The sequence below is a fragment of the Ambystoma mexicanum genome, chromosome 7q (genome assembly GCF_040938575.1).
Source record: "Ambystoma mexicanum isolate Mex_15411 chromosome 7q, UKY_AmexF1_1, whole genome shotgun sequence".
Classification (NCBI taxonomy): Eukaryota; Metazoa; Chordata; class Amphibia; order Caudata; family Ambystomatidae; genus Ambystoma; species Ambystoma mexicanum.
This window is the reverse complement of record NC_090941.1, coordinates 612947213-612967282: the sequence shown is the minus strand read 5'-3', so window position 1 is coordinate 612967282 and position 20070 is coordinate 612947213. Positions and strand designations below refer to the sequence as shown.

General features: G+C 44.7%; 1 protein-coding gene across 6 annotated transcripts in view; it reads left to right on the top strand.

The window, feature by feature from the left end:
• NBEA (neurobeachin) overlaps positions 1-20070 on the top strand; it is a 2584133-nt gene that overhangs the window by 2276561 nt on the left and 287502 nt on the right. For all 6 annotated transcript variants that reach the window (XM_069640609.1, XM_069640605.1, XM_069640608.1 and 3 more), the window contains one exon: positions 18942-19094. In XM_069640609.1, coding sequence (XP_069496710.1) covers positions 18942-19094 — 153 coding nt within the window. The remainder of the gene's footprint in view (positions 1-18941; positions 19095-20070) is intronic.

The window sequence follows — 20070 nt, the reverse complement described above, 5'->3', positions numbered from 1 at the left end:
GACAAAACGATTTCTGACCCCGAGCCGCCATGTAGGCCAGCCTGCAGCCGGTCCTCCAACTCCGCTCGCCGAACCGTCTTGCCACCTGATACCCGCAGCTGACTCTTGTCTCAAACTCTGACAGCGAAACCTGCAAAGTGCCCTGAAGCTATCTCAACCCTGTCGAGCACCAAGAACATCAACAGCAAAAGATACATTGTGGTTCTGTCCCCCTGGTTCTTCCCAGAAGGACACTAGAAACATTTTAAGAACCATTGCTCCCTTTGTGCGAAAGCCAAGAAACCTTAACAAACTGTGGTTATTAACCATGCCGGCTACCCTCCTGTCAGTATTCCGAGTGCATCCCTTTTCCTTTGTTGAAACTGTCTGTCCTCTGCATTCCTTTACAGGGTGGGGTTGTATTTCGTAGTGTTGCTAGAACTGGCTGTTGTAATATAAATAAAGTAGATCTTTTTGATACAGCCTTGACTGGACAGTCCCTTTTATCATTGGGTAATACTTGTATTTTTGCTGTGTTGCAAATGACCAACAAACCACGACCTTGCGGAGATAAGCCTGCCATTCTGTCCACATTGCCAAAATTAGACAAGGAGGTTTATAATTTCCTTGTTGTTCCAATCTGTTCATATCACTTCTGGTGTGTCAGAGGTGTGGGGCTGATTGATGAATTAGAAACTGATATTCACCCCTGGACTACTGGTGCCCCCGAAAGTTGACTTGTCACAGACAGATTGCTTCAAGAGATGAGATACACTTCCCCAGAAAAGCACAGCAGAACAGGATGAACTAGTTTATCTACTTAGTTTCCTTCAGTAATAAGATGGGGATATATATGAAGGCAACACATTTATGGGAAACTGAAAAGGAATACCAAAGGTGACAATATGGTACGGAGGTAATGGTATGAAGAGTGGGAGTGCAGTCTGATTGGGAGCGTATGAGATGCTACTACCTGACCCTGGGCAAATGTGCAGGCATTGGGGCAAGTTTGGGAAGATGGAGAGGGCTAGGTAAGAACAAGACTCGTCCTTGAAGCAAGGAAACGTTGATGTAGATCAGAGGAACATGCAAAAACAACGCTGTTTCAGTGGTTATGAATAACCAGGCATTAAGAGGAGGATGATGGAGCAACATATGACAACGTTTGGTTTTGGAGAGGGCAATTTTCTTAAGTGTTGCACTGTGTTTATGCAGTAAATGATTTGGATGCAGAGATTGATGGGCGATGAACATGAACCCAGTGCAAGTGTGTATGCCACATTTGGGAAAGTGTCCCTCCACATTTGCTTGACAATAGACCATATTGTTTTGTAGAGCCACGCTGGTGCCCCTTGATGCCTATTTCCTGGTGGTACTCTAGAAAGGCGCCTAGAATTGCCTCATTGTGGCACCAACCCTGTTGGCACTAGTATAGATAGATGTGCAAACGTGCCTCATGAGTGATAAAGTGGAAGGTCGAAGATTCAGAGTCCCAGGGAGTGAGGGAGGAGTGCAAGCAGAGAAAAGGAGGCTAAAGGAACGGCAAATGTGCTGGAGCAGATGCTTGGTGGCAGAGAAGTACATGGGTTGGAACACATTAGTAGGAATTCTGGCGTGAGTTCTAGGGTGCACATCAGTTAGGAGAAAGATAGAGATGACCGAATGATAGAGACACGGGTAGAATTTAAATATATCAGCTTATATGGGGGCATAAAGAGGGGAAGTGTGGTAGGCTAGTAGTGAAACACACAACTCTGTAGTGAATACCACTGTGACATTAATAATACATTTCTTGGGTTAGGATTGGGAAAACTCCTACTTATCAAAATAACACAAAATCCTAAATGAGAAAGTTAACGTCAGGATAACCAAAAGGAGTGACTGTATGGTTTCTCTCACTATACGTTCTGTCAGGTTCCTATTCCATAAGCAATCCTGGTCTCACTCCAAGACCACCAATACTAAATCAAAAGAAACCAAAGGATAGACAGCATACATAATGCCCTGTTGTTAAGAAGTTTCAAAGGGGGCCCAGTGAAAATGTCCAAAACCTATCCTTAAAAGTCCATCCTCTAACACAGTTCACAAACTGTGCTGTAGAAAGGCTTGCCAAGCTGTATGCCGTCCAGTGGCTCCCTAGCCTCTCTTCTTTTACAGGTTGTGCAGTAATTTTGCAGGAGTCATTGTGGTTTTGTAGGGCAGACCTTCTCTAGTCCGGGATGTTATCACCCATCACTAGAGGTCCCTGTCTGGACCTGGGAGTACATTGCTTAGTTGTATCATGGTTTGGTCTGGAATCAGATCTTCAGCTTCTCAGTTTGTACCAAAGTTTGGTCTGAGTTCACACTTCCTGTGGCTCTGTCAATAAGTCCTTGACTCTGCAATGCAGTTCTTCGCATGTGATGTCTGGCTCCACTTGGGCCCCTGCTGCCTCCAATAAGTGGTGAGCGGTATTTCTCCAGCATATAGTGTTTTGCATGGATTCACATGTTCATGAATATTCCCGTTATCAGGCTGGGAATCCTCAGTAAATTAAATCAGTTTTGCTTCGAGCTAAATAAAACTGCTTATCTCCTCTATAGCCCATCAGTGTCCCTTTATATCATACTGCCCCAGCCAATGGTACTCATCCTCCTAAGCTCCACCCCTGGTGGCCATCTTAAGATTTGGCCGTGTATGTAAAGTGGCAGTATGAACCAAGAAGCCAGGGAGGGGAAGGAGGGAGGGTTTGCACGGGAATCCATGCAAGACCCAGGCTGTAGAACAAGAGTTAGAGGTAAGTAACAGGGGTCTTGCATGGATTCACATGCTCATGACTACGATTACACAGCAGTACATATAAACCACCACGAGAGATGGCAAGGCTCAATAGAAGCAATACACATACCCCTGGAACAGATTCACTTCAAATAAACATGTTGCGTAGCACTGCTTGGCTGACCCGGGATTAGTTAGTTAATTGTTTGTTTCAGAAGCACCATTAACAGTTACATGCTGTGTATCTTTGTGTTCTACCATCTCACCTCACACAGCTGCAGATGTCTCAGAAGCGGTTTCGTGATACAGTACGCCAAGAGCCAACAGGTACTCATCTGCACAGCACAATGATGTAAGATCTCTAGCACAGCTTTTTATGTCATGCAAGGAAGTCCCATATACTCTGCTCAGTGGAGAATTGGACACTGAGATCTTGCAGTCCAGTGCCTCTGTCCTTCTAATGCACTGCAACTTCCATTGCCTCACACCACTCAGACTCTCCTCAATTGGCTCCATCTGAACCATCACAGAGCCCCACAGTAAATGTGCTAACCCAGCAGCTCACCAGTCGCCATCTTACAAAGTCTGTAACAGCGGCACTGAACCATGAACCATCAACCTCTGTTCTCATTAATTGTGCATCAGGAAACACACTGACCAGCCTACCGAAAGGTATAGTAATGCATACAATCTTCCGAGTTGTGAAGCTGAGCCCCCTCACTGAAGGATTCTGAAGACTAGCTTGTCACCATTGTAGAAAGCTCAGGTGAAAGGAAAGATGAACATTGCAGCCAGGATTACTATAAAAGGAAATGTGCTTCTTTATTCATCTTAGTTCAATTGCATAAAGGTAGGTATTTGTGGTATGCAGCAACAACTACTAGAAGAATCCACTACTAGAGGACATTCCTAAAACCATAAACCAGTCAATAATGATATTATCCATGCCTGGCATGCTCAACATATCTCTTGGCTTTACCCTTGACTGACCTCTCATTCAAAAACATCCTCAACACAAGGACCAGAGCACCATGGTGCCAGCTTTCACTCCTCTTAAACGTCAAGGTTTTCATCCCTGCCCGAGCATGAGAACAGTTGTCCAAGCTCTGGTCATCTCCTACCTGGATGGTGAAAACACCCTACTGTCCAGTCCCAGATGCCATCTTGTTCTCTCTGATAGCTGCGCAACACTGGGCTAAGAACATTCAACCACATCACCCCCAATCTCCGGATGCTACAATGGCTACCCCTTGAAGCATGTATCATGTTATTAAATATATCCTGCATTGCCTAGGAAGCAATACAAATTCTACTCTACCTGTATGAGAAACTCCCCATCTCCATGGGGGCCAGAGCACCACCAGAAGCCACATCACCACCAGACTGGAAACAAAACTGCAAGATGGGGGGGGGAAAATAAGAAACATGCCTTTCTCTGCTATGCACACTGTCAATGAAACATGGTACCATTACAGAGGAGACTGGAACCCTCCATCCGACACTTGAAGACAGATTTGTAGACTCTCTTCAAAGAATAACTTGCCAATCACTGAAATCTCCATTCAACCCCTTTTCCCTTTCTTCCCCCTACCCATCTCAGCTCCTCTGATACCCCCACACGCTACTTGTAACCTACTGGCTGCTGCATCCCCTATGGACACACTCTATAAAGCCCACACATACCTACCTCCAAACAGCTTTCCATATTCCCCCATGCACTAATAGGGGTAACAGAGTGAGGTTGCTTACAGCGGATGTCTGTGATTTCACCAAATGTACTTCACCTAAAGGTGAATAATTCAAATTCTTTTTTCTTTGATTTCTTTTTTATTTTGTGTTATGTAGTGGGGGACCCCTCCCCCACTTTCCCCTACCTTATCCTATACCCTTACACCACCCCATCTATGTTTTTAAAATGTACCCACTTACACAACCAAATTGAAAGAACAAGAATTAGATTTCACATTAGGTGTAAATGGATTCGGTGAAATGTACGGATAAGGCTTACAGCCTTAAATTCCACAGTTGCTGGTGGACTATTACTAGGGCTGCCATAAAAGCTCATGTAATATCATCCACTGAGATCAATAATTCATGCACGCTAAATGTGCAGCGTATATTTCATCAGCAAATCGTACAACTCCTCCCGTTACGTGGAGACTCGCAATGAACTGCAGACGTGTGCGACTGCTCTGATATATTTTGCACTCGTTTGGCGCTTTTCAAAAGCTGGCCTGGAGATTCAAGTTTCCTATGTTGTGCCATCAGTTTTGATCCTATTACACATCCAAGGACTATTGCTTTTAACAGGGGGACTTAGCGAATTTAATCCTCCAGATATCTGGGTGAGACGCGAAGCTTGAAAGCTGCGGCTCGTTTTAAGGGAGTCCAGCACCAGCTGCTTCTAATAATGGCACCTTCCCAAAGAGTGGAAACCTTTTGGGCACTCTAGTTGACAGTGTTTTCTTTCGTGTCCCGTATGCAGTGGAAAAAAAACTTCACAGGCATCATTAAATATAGCAGTGAACAGGAGCATTTGGCTCATGCATGCACTCGTATTACTCTGGGAAAATTCTAGGTCACGAAGATGTTGATTTTTTTATTACATTTCACGCTTTGCATTGCCTAAAGCACCATGTAATGAAGCCGAAGCCTTCTTTTTTTCTTTTGTCACTGCCAGTGGTTTAGAAATGAAAATGTATCATTTGTGTTTCTGTTTCTGCCCTTTCTCTATGTACTATTAACTTTCCTTGTCACATTAGTTAGCCATTTGGGGTCATCAGTTTAGCCCCGTACCCGTGCAAAAATGAATGGACAACTTTGCACTTGTCCAAATTTCACAATATTAAACCCTACCGCTGGCCACACGTTTTTTATGTTCTACATTTTACAAGTATTACACTGCGGGAAATATGCATGTCTTTGTAATTAAAGTTATCTTACTACAATAAAAAAAACAAATTTTCATTATTAGCACCCAGGGCAAGGGGTGCAGCCAATCAGGTTCCTTGGTTCGCGGGCTTGTACTCCCGATCCCTGCCCACTTTCCATGGGACACAATGGCTGCTTCCCCTGCCCCTCCATCTTCTCAACACCCACCCATTCCCCTTCTTTTTTTTTTTACTAATCCGAACACCCCCCCAGACCCTCTTAGATGATTGTGGTGGCAGCTGGCAGCACCGCCCGCTGCTGACGCAGCAGCTTCCCTGCATCTCGTTTTTCCAGCTTCCATGGAAATGGAAGAGGGGCTCCATACAGCGTCCCACCTTCCACAACTATGGCAGCCATCTTGCCACAGTATTTTAATTAATTGAACGGGGTGCTGCACGTTCCCGTTCTTTGAATGAAAATACTTATTTTTAACCCCTGGGGTAATGCTTTGGTGCCTGGGGTGCTAATGTCATAAGTAACCTGTTCCATTGGCTATACCGGGGGTGATATCCCGGTGCCCTTGTTAAATGCCCTCGCTTCTCTGGGGCCTTTAACTTGGGCTGCAAGGCCGTTACCCCCCGCACCCAAGGTATAGGCCATAGAGCACGTTACTAATGCTATATTGATGAATGATTTTAGCTGTTTATTATTCCTTAGCATATACTATTTTGGCTATATTATTATGGTGCCACGAATTGCACATGTGTTGGCTTTATTTTGTATGTACTAGCAAAGTAAGAAAAGTCTCCTATGGGACAAATTACATCACCACCCTTTGGTCTTCATTGTGTGTATGGTGTAACAGTAAAAACAGATAGGACCTCATGTTGCTCCGGGGAATTACGTAAATGAAAGGTTTAAAAGCCTTGGCTTTTACACCTTTCATTCACGTCATGCCCCATTTTCAATCATTTGTATGGCAGAGTAGGGGCGGATGGTTAGTTATGGTTGTACTGTCCGCTTCCTCTCCTGCATACTAATACACCAGCATTTGCGCCAGCAAGCATGTTCGTGCTGGTGCAAATGCTTGGAATCATACGGAGTCCGCTGGCTTTTTGCACCAGCAGACTTCATAGGAATCCATTGTCAACGCCACCTGCCAGGCTTACATGGCAGGCAGCGTTTACTCATTTTGCTCGCCAGAGTGCAAAAGGGCAGCGTACAAGTGTGTACACCAACGTTTTACACTCCCCTTGTGCACTCCGCCGAGCAAATGAGAAAAATTACATACAGGAGACCTGTCTACGCTAACGTGCAAACCTAACAGGTAAGATTCGAAAATGCTCCCCAATGTTTTCAGTTCTGCCAGATTTTGCCCACGTCAGGATTACAAGTTGATATGTCGTGCAATACTACTGCGTACGGATGAGAACATATCTCCAGGTGGAATTGAGAGGACACTGCTTGTGGAAAATAAGGCATTCAGTATTTTTAGAAAATCCAGATGCATGACTTTCACTTTATTATGTGTTGGAAAAAAGTCTGAAAATACCTGCAAAACTTTACTCCATTAAAAGGCAGTGTTAATGGGTTCCAGACGAGACAACATGGTACATATCTTAATATCATTTCATAATGTGATGATTTAGACAAATGCTGCATGGAAAAATTAAGCACCCAGCAACACACGAAATTAACAATAGCCACTGTCAATCTGTGGAAACTTTGGTACGCCACGTGCCATGAATATAGTAAAGCAATACATTTTACAGATAATGATGACATAAATAAAAACCAACGAGCAACACCTGCGACAATTACTGGCAGAAAAGGGCAATTATCCAGGCGCATGCAATCACATGACAAGGGTATGACATGCAAGAGCCAAAGAAGTACACCAAGGAGCAGCATGTATGACACTGGTCTCGTTAACAGGCTTGAGCAGAAATTGATGATGATTTTTGAGGGAGCAGTGGTAGACCAAAGGGAAGGTTCGAGGAAGCCAGGCCCTGTCACAAGGCAAGAGCATCTGGCTGGCAGCTTTGCAATGAGCAAATGCAGGCTGCACAGGGAGAACATCACCTTCAACCTCAGCTCATCCAGGATTTTCTGCATACGGAATTCCATATCCAGACTATAAAAGCAGCTTGTAGTCATGCACTTCTAATAGATTCCCCCCTCCCACAGATTCCACATCCTTGATCTAAATATTCCAATGCCAGCTGCCTTGTATAACTTTTTCAGCCGCCAGGGGATACCATGACACTGGACATGTCAGGGGTGCTATATGTGAAGTCATTGGTGCCCCATGGCTTCAGTTTCTTTTTTCTGAGAACGTTGCTCTGTTTACTGCTCAAAAAACATTGGCATCATGTATAATCCCAAAATGGACTTCAATCCCTTCAGGGACTTCTCAAGGCAGATATGTCACTGAAATTCACATGGCCTCCTTTTTCTGCAGGGGGAGGAACATGATTTGAAGGACTGCGGTTCATGCCAGTCCATGCATCACAAGACCATCTGGGAGTATGCCAGTAAGTAGTAGTCGTCATAAAACACCCTCCAGGTCTCCTAATTCAGAGCCCTCTTCTAATAAGTTTGATGCTGGGTGTGGGGACGCGGGGCAGTGGGGAAGGGGTTGGTACTCTGCTCTAGGCAGTGACTGGAAAATGAAAAAGTATTGCCATAGGTATATTTCCCATAGCAAACCGCCTCAACGCCACTCTTCCACTTCATCTTCCAGAAAGAAGAGTTGACGCGCACACTCCAGGATGATGATGAGTCATCTGAGGAATCAGCCACTCTGAAGGTTCAATTCCCCACTGGCTCTTCTAAACCAAAGCAGTGGCAAGAATTCAGCCAACAGATGCTAGACATCTTTGTCCAAGACCGGCGCTGATGGTTTCTGTCCCAGCACTGGTGGCGGAGCAAGGGCCAATCGCGCTTGGACAAGCTGGCAGGGGCACCTCTTTGGACCAAAGCTGCATGCCTGCTGGTTTAGTTCAGATGCCGGCACTTAACTGCTCCCCTTCAATTCTGCATGATTTGCCAGCTTCAGATGTCGTAGGCCCGGTGCTGGCTTCCTCAACCTGTTTGCCAGCCAGCATAGAGATTACTGTTACTCTGAAGTCCCAATTTCTTTACTAAAATAGGCTACATCTTTGATTATGGAGGTGATTCCACCCCTTCTTAACACAGAGTTTGGGCCCATCCTCAACTTTCCGGTGTCTTCTGGGTCTCATGGCAGCCAAAATCCTCATGGTGCTCACACCTCTGTTTTGCATGAGGTCACACCAGTGCCCACTTCACTGCCATTGGCCTCAGTAAAAGGGCAAAACGATAGGCCTGTTGCGGGGGGCAGACAATTTATCAAAGGACCTCCTAAAGTGGTTGGGCCCAGACATAAAATCTACTTAGAGTAGGGACTCAATGGCACTCTTGGCCTCAGCTGACAATGGTCAGGGATATTTCATTGAATGGCTGGGGCGCTCGCCTAGGCAATTTATTTCTGATCAAGGCATGGGAACACATCAATCTACTGAATATACAAGGCATCAGTTAGGCCATGTGATATTGCTTCCCTCTGATCCTGACTGACAACATGGGGGCCATGGATTACCTCAACATGTATTGTGGGGTGGAATGGGATTACTGCTTCTATGCAGGGAAGCAATGAAATTATGGTTCTGCGCCCCGGAGAAGGGTGGATCTGTCCACTTCCTGTTTTACTGGTGTGGAAAACTTCATTGTAAATGCCTCAAGCATGCAGACTTCATCTCGCCACATTTTGGAGCCTTGCCACGATGTTCTAGATAAAATCTCATCCTTGTGGGGACTTCTCAAGTGGACCTCTCTGTCTCCACTGTCAACAAGAAGTGCGTGTTGTTCTTCTCCACGGAATTCCATACATAGGGCCTCTGTGGTGGTCACACTTGATTGTCAAGTGGGACTTCACTCATCTTTGTGTTCCACCTATTAGTGTTATTGCACTGGTTCAATAGAGACTGCAGAACTTATTGTTCACCATGGTTTGGATCCAGAAAATGTGGTATCCATATGTGGACAGGCCAACTCTCATTCTCAGTGAATTTTGATGAACGTGAACCTTCTCTTGCAGAAGAGGTGTCTCGTCCTTCACCTGATCTCGGCAGCCTCAACTGGTATGCTTGGCTTCTGAGTGGGATTTGTCAGACCACATACTGGCCAGTCATCAAACCTATGCTGGTCTGCAGGTGGCGAAACTTTTCCTGTTGGTGGGGGACAGAGCTATGGACCCTTTGTCATGTCTTCCCACTGCTGTTCTGGATTTTCTGCTCTCTTTGGCTTGCCTGGACCTGCAAATCGGCACTATGAAAGTATGAGAGGGTATCTGATCACTATTTCAGTCTTGAAGAGGTTCAAAAAGTAGGGATCATTTTCACCATCTCCACTGTTATACATTTCTTGCAGGGATTGGTTAAGCAGTTTTCCTCATTCCTGTTTGTTGTTCTTGCATGGGCCTTCAGTCTTCTGTTGACTTTCTTGAAGGTGGCTCCATTTGATCACCTTCATACATGGTCTTTAAGGCTAATCACACTGAAAGGAAAAGAATGAAGGGGCTCAAATGGTAATCATACTAATTACCTTCACATCCACTAGGATGCTGATGACCTCTAAGCCTCCTTCCCTGGCATTCTTTAAGGAGACCTTTGTTTACCATGGTTGTATCAGATTTCCATATTTCTAAAACGATTAATCATGCAATGTTCTATCCTCCATCATATCCATCCAAGGTGGAGGAAAGGTTTCATTGGCTGCATCCTAAATGTGCTCTCAGCTACTATGTCTCTTGGATGAGAGACATCCGCAAGGATGACCAGCTCTTTGTTGCTTATGTTGTTGTTTGTGCAGGCCAGGACCATTAGAAAGTATACTCTGTCCGGTGGTACGTCCCCTGCATCTGAGTGCTATGAATTGTCTGGGAAGGATGTGCCTGAGGGTCTCCGGGAATGTTCCATCAGCACTCTAGCAGCCTCTTCTGCCCTAAAGAGAAGTGTCCCAGTTTCGGACAGGTTTCAGGGGGCTACGTGGGCTACTTTGCACACATTTGCCAAACACTACTGCTTTGATTCCCTGTCTGAACAGGATGCCATTTTTGAGAAAGCATTACTCCGGTGTTTTCTGGTCTAGTTTGTGGTTTCTTGCTATCCTCCCTCCTCTGGGGTTCTGTAATGCTATGGTTGACTAAAGTGAAGAATCTCTAGGAGGAAGGACTAAGCAATGAGGAAGAACATTACTGAGAGGTAAGTAATGCGTTCTTCTGTTCCACAGAGACATTTCAGCATAACACAAGATTACCATATGTAATATCATAGCCCACCATGTCGGTGGTTCTTAGCGAGGTCCAGGATGCATTATTTCCAAATGCCCATCAATACATCTCCCCTCCAACTTCACAAGCTGGCATCCAAAGCACAAAATACATCTTTTTCCATCACTAGCTTCTTTAATGCACCGTTTCCACTGGCAACTGCAGCATGCATACACACAGGTCTTCAGTAATTTGAAGCAACAGCATATCCCCAATGTACAGGTGACCTTCAAAGTCACCATGTGCACCACATACTGATGTGCCTGTTTCCCTGGATCATCCCATAACTTTGTAATCATCCATGGGTAAGACAGACAAACTTCCATTGTGGATGCTATGCACATGACAGGGGCATCTCATTTGGATCCAAACTTCCAACACCTCCCCATCGCATTCCTGCACAGTTTCCATGCACCGAGGTGAGTGTTCATGATCACTGCATGCACAATGTGCCCACGATCTAATGCCTGTGTTCGGTGTCAAAATGACACCTTCCATTCTTGCCCACAAGAGGTGCGGGATACCCACTCCTGGTATGGTTCCCAATTTCCATCCGTGATGCCAGAACCCAACATGAGGAGGATTGTATCCTACACCTATTTCAACGTGTTCCCTTATAGTGCAGGCATTTGCACTCTCAAAAGCTTGGTTATGGTGTCTGCATCGTACAGCTGGTGCAATTCTATAGCAGCAATTTTGATCCTGTGGTACATGTGGTACAATACAGTGAATCCTGCTCTGGATGCCCATGGCAGACCTGGATCAGTAGAGTCCAAGCAGTGACCATGATAGAAGGATATGGCATGAGGCTCCAACTAGCCTTCGTGGTGTAAGGAATAAAAAACTGTACCAGGAACCTTTGCAAAATATTTGTTATAAGAAGTCAATATGCACCCGTGGTGCCAACCACACCACCCTCATTCACTGTAAAAAATGCAAACAAACCATTATCATGTTGAGGTGATAATTATATTAGAAAAAATGGTGTCACCAACAAAATACATCCCCTCAGCCTAACAATGCCCACCTCTGCCCTTGACCCTAACAAAATCAACTTCTTCCCTTACCCCAACAATGCCCACCCACCCCCCTAACCCCTAAAGCACCCAGACCCTCACTTAATCCCAATAATACCTGCCCCCTCCAGTGAGGGCATGTATTTGACCCAACAGCCATACTAATGCCTAAGTGCCACCTTTCCCTACCGAGGTGGAAAAGCAGGAGGATCTTGAAGGCTGGGACCCCTGTCAGGGGGCTTCCTTGAGGGTATTCAGCTGTAATATACCCTCTGTCCACCTCTGTGATTGTTGCTGCAGGAGTGGGGTAGAGTTTAAGGCAAAGGCAGTGGTGATGATGGGGCTAGCAGAAGTAGTGATATTGGAGAAGGTTCTGGTGGCACTTTTTTGACAGTGGGAGTATGCCAAACAATGTGCATCTCTCTCCTTAATCCCCACAACGTCCCTTATCCTCAACAGCACCTACTTCCTTCGATAATCCACACAACGTCTCCCGTGAAGGCAATGTATTTGACCGGATATTCACATTGAGGTCCTCACTGCTATCTTTCCCTACCCAGGGAGAAACGCAGGAAGATTTTGGAGTCTGGTACCCTTGGCTGGTGACTCCCTTGAGAGGGTATCCAGCTATCCCATATCCTCTTTTTAGCTACTGTGACTGTTGCTGCAGGAGTGGGGTCGAGTCTGAGACAGCGGCAGTGGTGGTGATGGCCATAGTGGACGGTTCTGGTGGAACTTGCATTTGTGGCAGTGGAAGCTTGTGTAGTGCATGTGGCTATACAGATGGTGTGTGGTATCCTGTGGGCATTCCAGCTGGGGCTTATCCTGGAAGCATTATTGGTGCTGGACGTGGCGGCATCTGTTAGGAAGGCATAGTAGCTGTACATGCATGGCCCTGAGCAAGCCAGACACACATTGCATTCGAAGGGCTGTCATTGCAATTGGACAGTTCAGTCTATAGTTCTGGTATCCATGCTACATATCATACGGTTTAACCTGTGCATTTGTTTTGAGGGGTGGGCACATTAAGCTCAAGATTGCAGTTAGCTTTTGGTGCTAGCTTCACGTCAAGTTATGTGGTACATTGTACCATGTATACAACAAAAGGGATACCTAAAATGATGATCTAAAGGGTTCAATCCACCCATCCTCCTTTTTATTGCCTCTCATATCTTAGCGAGGTTGAACAGACAAATCAAGACGCAAAGAATAGTTCAACACCTTTATTTTTCCTAAGGGGCTATGGTAACAATATCAGAATGGAGGAGTAAACGCAATTCATTTCAGGGACTAATCTAAGCACACCTAATGTCCTTAATGCAAAGTCCAAGCCCTATGCTAGTGAATGGAATCACAGGGTTGGTGGACCCTGGAAGTGTCCTTAAGTTCACTAACAGTCTTGGGGTATTTAAGCACCCTATTATACTTCTTTCCTGGAACTTTGCTCTACGAGATATTTCACTGTTTTGTTGTTAACAAACTTCTACTGGGAAAGACTATGTAATTAACCCTTTTCCATAAATAACAACTTGGGCAGGTATTCCCATCCCCACCTGCATGATTTTCTGCTTAAGTCATTATTATGCCCCAAACTTGGGTCTGCTTCCTGCACTTGAGCCTTCCACAGACTCTCCTCGAGTTCTCCAGGTCTACCTGCAAGGTTCAACCCATATCGAGGGAGCAACACGACTCTCTCTCTAACACTCGTTTCTTGACGTCTGAGTGTTACCATCAGGATCTTGGACATAGGCCACAGAATGTCAATCAGTCTACTCCTTCTCAGTGGTCTTTGGCTTCTGGGTTATAGCTTCCAGCAGATTCTTTGAACCATTCTCCCCTTGGCATTTCATCTCTCTGTAAGTCTGGACTATTTGTCTTACCACTTGATATTCTCTCTTCCGGCTTCCCACCATCTCTCTGGAATGCGGATCTATCTCTTGTACTACAAGCCTTCTTTTCTTCTGGTTTACTGGACTCGAGTACCTCAGTAAGGGAATGGATTGATTGGACAATTTTTCCCTTAATTATCTATTATGCCATTGGCTGGCTCTTTGTGGGCCCTCCTCCTTTCTATAAGTTCTGCTCTCTCTTATTGGAGTCACGTTTTGTTTGCCTGCTCTAGTACATTTGATAATTATGTGTCTGTGGGCAGAGGTCGCAAACAAAACTGTCTGACAAATTGTCGAGGCAGGCTTAACATGTTGGCGTGGCAGACCTGTGTCCTGGTTCCTGCACTGCTGGTGATTTTATTATCTTGCTAACATTTGCTGGCGTATAATATGTTCCATTTCCTAGGCCCGTGCAGACCCATTTTCCCTTTCGACTCATATCCACACTCCACTCAAGGTCTTCTCCACCTTTGCGGTGCTCGGCGGGAAATGTGTCTTCAAGTAAGCTTGCGTGTTGGGCCCAAGGAACAAAGAAGTCTTGCAGCTTCTGCTGTATCACACATGAATCTCTCCTTACACAGGTGATATGCTATGGCATTTATAACGGTCCTGTACACAAGAGTTTCTAGGCGCAACAAGACAAGGAGGGGGAAACATAGGGAGGACAAAACAACAATCATACTAGGCTTTGTCATTTAGATCGCACAAGTGCCGGGAAGTCGAAGGGGATAAGTGCCAAAGGGTGTCCATGTGTGTTTGCTTCCCGGTCACTCCACAGCTGATACTCCATTATGGGGCACTCCTTTCTTCTTCATGGTGGCTCATAATGGGTGTCCTTCACTTTTAGGTGGTTGTGTGAGGATTGCTGCAGTTGCAGAGAGGGGAGACTGGGTGGGCTCTGGGGGAACCCCTCATGTACCACCTCCAGAATGTGCAATAAATGGCGTTCCCTGCACCCAAGAGTTCCTGAGAACCGCTCTTTACAACTGACTGTCACCACTCTTAAAACAGTTGGTTTTTGCTCTCACAGCACATCCTACAAATAAATGGTGACATGTTTTGGGGGGGTTAATAGAATTGCCATGTCATGCTTGCATGCTTTTAAACAGAATTTTACTGGTCCTCTGTCTGTTTTTATTCAGCAATGCATGTCCCTGGTATGTCATGGGTGAACGTGTTATATTGTGTATGTCTCCTGGTTACGACCCTGTTCTACCCAGGTAGACTAACATTAAGTAAGACAAAATGAACAGGGTCACTGAACCCCAAAAACACCCATTAGTGCTCATCCGAAGTCAATATCTCGGATCATAAATCAAAGACAACTACATACCCTGAGAACCTCAAAGGATCACATGACTAACACATCATAAACAAACAGTACAAAGTGCTTAAATGCACCAATATAAACCAGTGTGTAAAATGAACACTGAGACTCAGTCATATAGTCAACACGACTGTGTTTCGGCCTTAGAGAGCTGATTTTGTAGCTGTTCTTCTGTGGGCATTCATCAGGGCGAGGTAAGTAGTGGTAGGCGCTTCCTGTGGCCTCTGTCGAAGAAATGGAAAGAGAAGCGTGAATTGATACATCTGCATACTGGACGGACGGTAACACAAAGTATCTCAATGTATTAATGTGGGTAACAATGCCATTGCATTGAACACATGCACCTCACATCATTCTCTGAGGTAATCCACCTACCTATGTAGCATTTACATTGCTTTTGTGTCTTTCGATTAGTTTCAGTCACTACTTGTGCACGAGGATCACAGGTCCTATCTCCTCGGGACCCCATAACACACCTACACCGCTGCCGCCCCAATTATGGTTATTCACACCAGTGGGTGTCGATTGGTTGTATCTCCGGTTAGACTTCAGGATCTCCCATAGCCTCACAAGCACTAATGCCATTACCCCACCACACCGGGTGAGCAGCACCTGCGCACATTCGGCTTCCAGTATTGCAGGAGTGTCAGCTTTGATCGCGGTCCATTACCATAGCAACCTGCGACAACTTTGTTTTGTGTTAATTTTATTCTGCTACAATTCCACTATCACCCCAGACATAGGTGTAAATTGTCTGGTTTTGCTACACGATCAACAGAAGGCTACCATGGCACACCGGCCATCGGCGCCTCAGGCTCCTGCCACATCGACAGGAACAAAATGGCTACTGCTATAAGAATAGTGGTAGCCATGACAACGAGACAACTTTGACTGCAGACTGCCAGAGGCTCCAGCAACTTGCAGTCGTGATTATTTTCCTCGCTTGAGATAAGATGGATTTACCCTTCCTTGCTTAAGGTAAGATGGATTTACCCTCCCTCACAGACTTTTTAAAAGTACGCAGACATTTTTTCAAACAGCCCGCTACTGGGAATGAGGGTCTAACTCTCCTATCCCGGCTGTTGGTGCCTCTAAACCTGCTAGAACGGCACGGTATGGGAGACTTTCCTCTCCTTCCTCACATACCTAATAGAGGTGCCCCCTTGTTTTCCTGTGTCATTCCATAGGTGTGATCCTGCGGACGCACCTCCATTGACACACCTTTACTCACATTTCTTTTGGACATGGCTTACAAGAACGAGGTAAGATGGACTAAAATGGTCATAATTAATGTTTGTTAACATTGGACACCGACCACACACTATCCATGTACACTGATATTAACACCACTGGTCCTTTCCCACAGATTGGACTTTTACACAGGACAATTATTCTGTCCTGATCGAAGACCATTTGATTAGTCCAGACGGTCTGCTACCCCTCACTGTGGTTTCAACCCAACACAGTGAACTTGCAGATTAGTCTCCACTCGGAGACACCCAATTTTTCAATCAAAAGCTTCTCTGTCCCATTTCTTCAACCGAGGCCACAGGAAGCTCTCACCACTACATACCTCGTCCTGATGAATGCCCACACAAGAACAGCTACAAAATCAGCTCTTTTAAGGCCGAAACACAGTTGTGTTGACCATATGACTTTGAGTCTCAGTGTTCATTATACACACTGGTTTATATTGGTGCATTTAAGCACTTTGTACTGTTTGTTTATGATGTGTTAGTCATGTGATCATTTTAGGTTCCCAGGGTATGTACTTGTCTTTGATTTATGATCCGAGATATTGACTTTGGATGAGCTCTAATTGTACCATTTCTTGATTTTGTCTGTATAAATATTGTGCGTCCTGTCATCACGCTGTGATGTATAGTAAAAACCGTTGAATAACCAACAACTATTGTGGAAACTGTTCAATCAAGCACAGGAATGGGTGTTTCTTGAGGTTCAATGACCCTGTTCGTTTTGTCTTACTTAATGTGTGAAAGCTTTGTCACAGGGCTGGACAGGTACTTTGAGGAGTGTTAGGCACAACTGCTATATGACTGTCCAAATGGCATGTGGTTAGAAGCACTCTTTGGTGTGTTCTCTATACGTGTGGGGCAAAACGTAATTAAGGTGTACTCGCAGTTGACTGCAGGTATTCCAACAGTTGTACTAGATTTTCCGAGAAGGGTTATTGAGGAGGATCTATATAGTCATGTTAACCAGCTTGTTTGTAAGCCGTTCTTTTAAGCTCTTCTCCACTGTCAAAAGGGCTTTTGAAATTCTGAATTCATATTGGGACTTGTGCTACTAGGATTTATGGGCAGTCACTTTGTGTATGTTGTAGGAAGCTCTTGCACATTCATGGGTGTATTATTTAAGGCTTTCGGCTCAGCAATCCAGGCTCTTCCTGAAATCGCCCCCCACCCACCCCACCCCCATCAAGGGTGGCAAAAAGGAAGCTCATTACACAATACAGAAAGGGCCGTTCTCACACCAATAGTGTGGTCCTACAAGGTTTCTGTTAAGAGAAATAGGTGATCTGCTCTGAATCGTGTTGCAATATCCTGCACTGCCGTACATCTCGTTTTCATCCAGTTCAAAGGCAGATGGTTCCATTCAGAACTTTTAGCATGGCTGGAAATCTTACATAGGCCTTTCCCTGCCAAATGGACTCTTACACCAGGGGCCTACTTTCCTGTCCTCTTTTGAGAGCAAAGCCAGGCCCATCGGGTTAATTACGTGAGTGTAGGATGGGTGAGTGAGGTAGGGCTGGAATAGAATTTCAGCTAGACATTTAAAATGTATACATGTTTTGGCTAAATTAATTAATATGTTGAATAACACCACATTTCTGCTTTGGAACTTTTGTATATCTTTGATGGTAATTGCAAGGCTTAATAACATCACAAATGTCCATACCCTCACATTGTGTCTTTGTAATGTTCTCACCAGAATACTAAGAATTATGTAGCAACAAAAAGGCCTGTAGGACTGTCTACGATGTTACCAAGTGTTTTTGTCAGTCCGTTTGGTTGTCCACCTTTCCTTTGAAAGAGGTTTCGTTGCATCTGGGGCCATCTGATGGCCAGATGGGGGGCACAGAAAGAGGAACAGCCTGTGGCTACAGTAGAGCGTAATGGGTTCCCATATACAACGGATTTACTAGATCCTTGTAAAAAAAGAATTGGAGAAATCGGGTATGGCTTCTGCAAATATATTTAAGCAGCTTCGTTACTTAGAGTTGTTGCTGTTAATGTGAGCCTGCCTATAGGGTACTAACTATGTTTACAGCATCTGGGAGCTGAAAGAGGCATGATTATGCAGCAAAACATGCCTGCTGCTTTGCATGGATTTGTAGTTGAGAACATGTAGTAAGATTGTATTTTGCAGGGAGGCCACATTTCAGTAGCCCCAAAACAATGTAGTCCTAGCTTTACTAGCTGAAATCTCACTACCAGTTATAAAATAATGCAATTATCGAATGTATCCCCTGTGCCTCTTGTTAAAACTGGCACTTTGCTCAATTGGATGAACGAACTGCTTATTGTTCATTTTTGCAAATTGATGGTGTTTTTTTATTTGTCCTCCTTTCATGTACATACAGTAACAATACATTTACCTCGAGGGGTTGTATATTATTGAGCATATAAACATGTATTCCATTTGAAGTTGCTTGTGTACAAGGCGAATGAAAGGACCCTTTACCCACACAATGTATGCTTAAAATACCTTCTCTGGTCTCCCGTTTGCAGGAGCTGATCCCCGAGTTCTACTACTTGCCAGAAATGTTTGTGAACAGTAATGGTTATAATTTTGGAGTCCGAGAAGACGAAGTGGTAGTAAATGACGTGGAGCTTCCACTTTGGGCAAAGAAGCCAGAAGACTTTGTCCGGATCAACAGGATGGTAAGCGCCTTTTCGGCCGGCCTCATTAGGCTGATTTAGTTATTCTAGGAAGGTTCATCGTATAAACAAGGAAGCCACTTATTAGCACTTGCTGTAAGATGGCGGCGGCATAAAAGCCAGTAGAGCAGAGTTTGAGTTGAAGCATGGTTTCTAATTGACAGCACTGTTTTGAATCCTCCTCAAACGAGAACCAAACACCGGGTGGAAATGTGGTTCTTCACTCCCTGAGGAAATGGCAATTTGACAGCATCATCTCAGAGATGTGAAGTAGCGCTCCCTTGCAGAGCGAAGGTTTCCATCGCTGCCGGGGGAACTAACAACTGCGCCGAATTTCAAAATCTATCTGATTTTATTTCAGGGAACCAAGTAACTGTCTAGGTGCACAAATTGTATTTCACTAGCATAATGTTACCTGAACTGGTTTTCTTCTTGTTTGTTATTCCTTAGACTTTCGAGTAAATGGCATACAGTACTTGCACTGCAATTCTTGACAGGTGGATGGATGCTGGCACAGCATGTTTTCATGTATAGTGTTCAATCAATAAGATTGGGTCCCTAAAGAACTGACAATATAGCAGTGTGCATTTGTGTGTTCGTGTATGGTGTGAGCATTTATATACACTCATGACCACCTTTGTCTTTCCCCTTCCATGGTATCCGCTCTCACTACATCGTACACATGTATATCCTTTCTCATATTGCTCTTCAAGCAGGGCATTATTTTATGGTCATGGGGCCAATATTAAGTGTTTGGTGCCAAAGGAATACTTTCTCGCTCTTTCTCACTTTTGAGAAAGTAAGAGGGCAAATGATAACATGTTCACACTCGCTCGCTATTTTCTTCCAGTGGATCCTAGAATACTATGTAATGCCTGATATCAGAGAAATAAACCCTCCTCTTTTGTGGAAGCCACTCTTTCTCTTAAGAGCCTATTGTTTACAGTAGCAAACATATAATGTAGGTGGGCAACCCGCA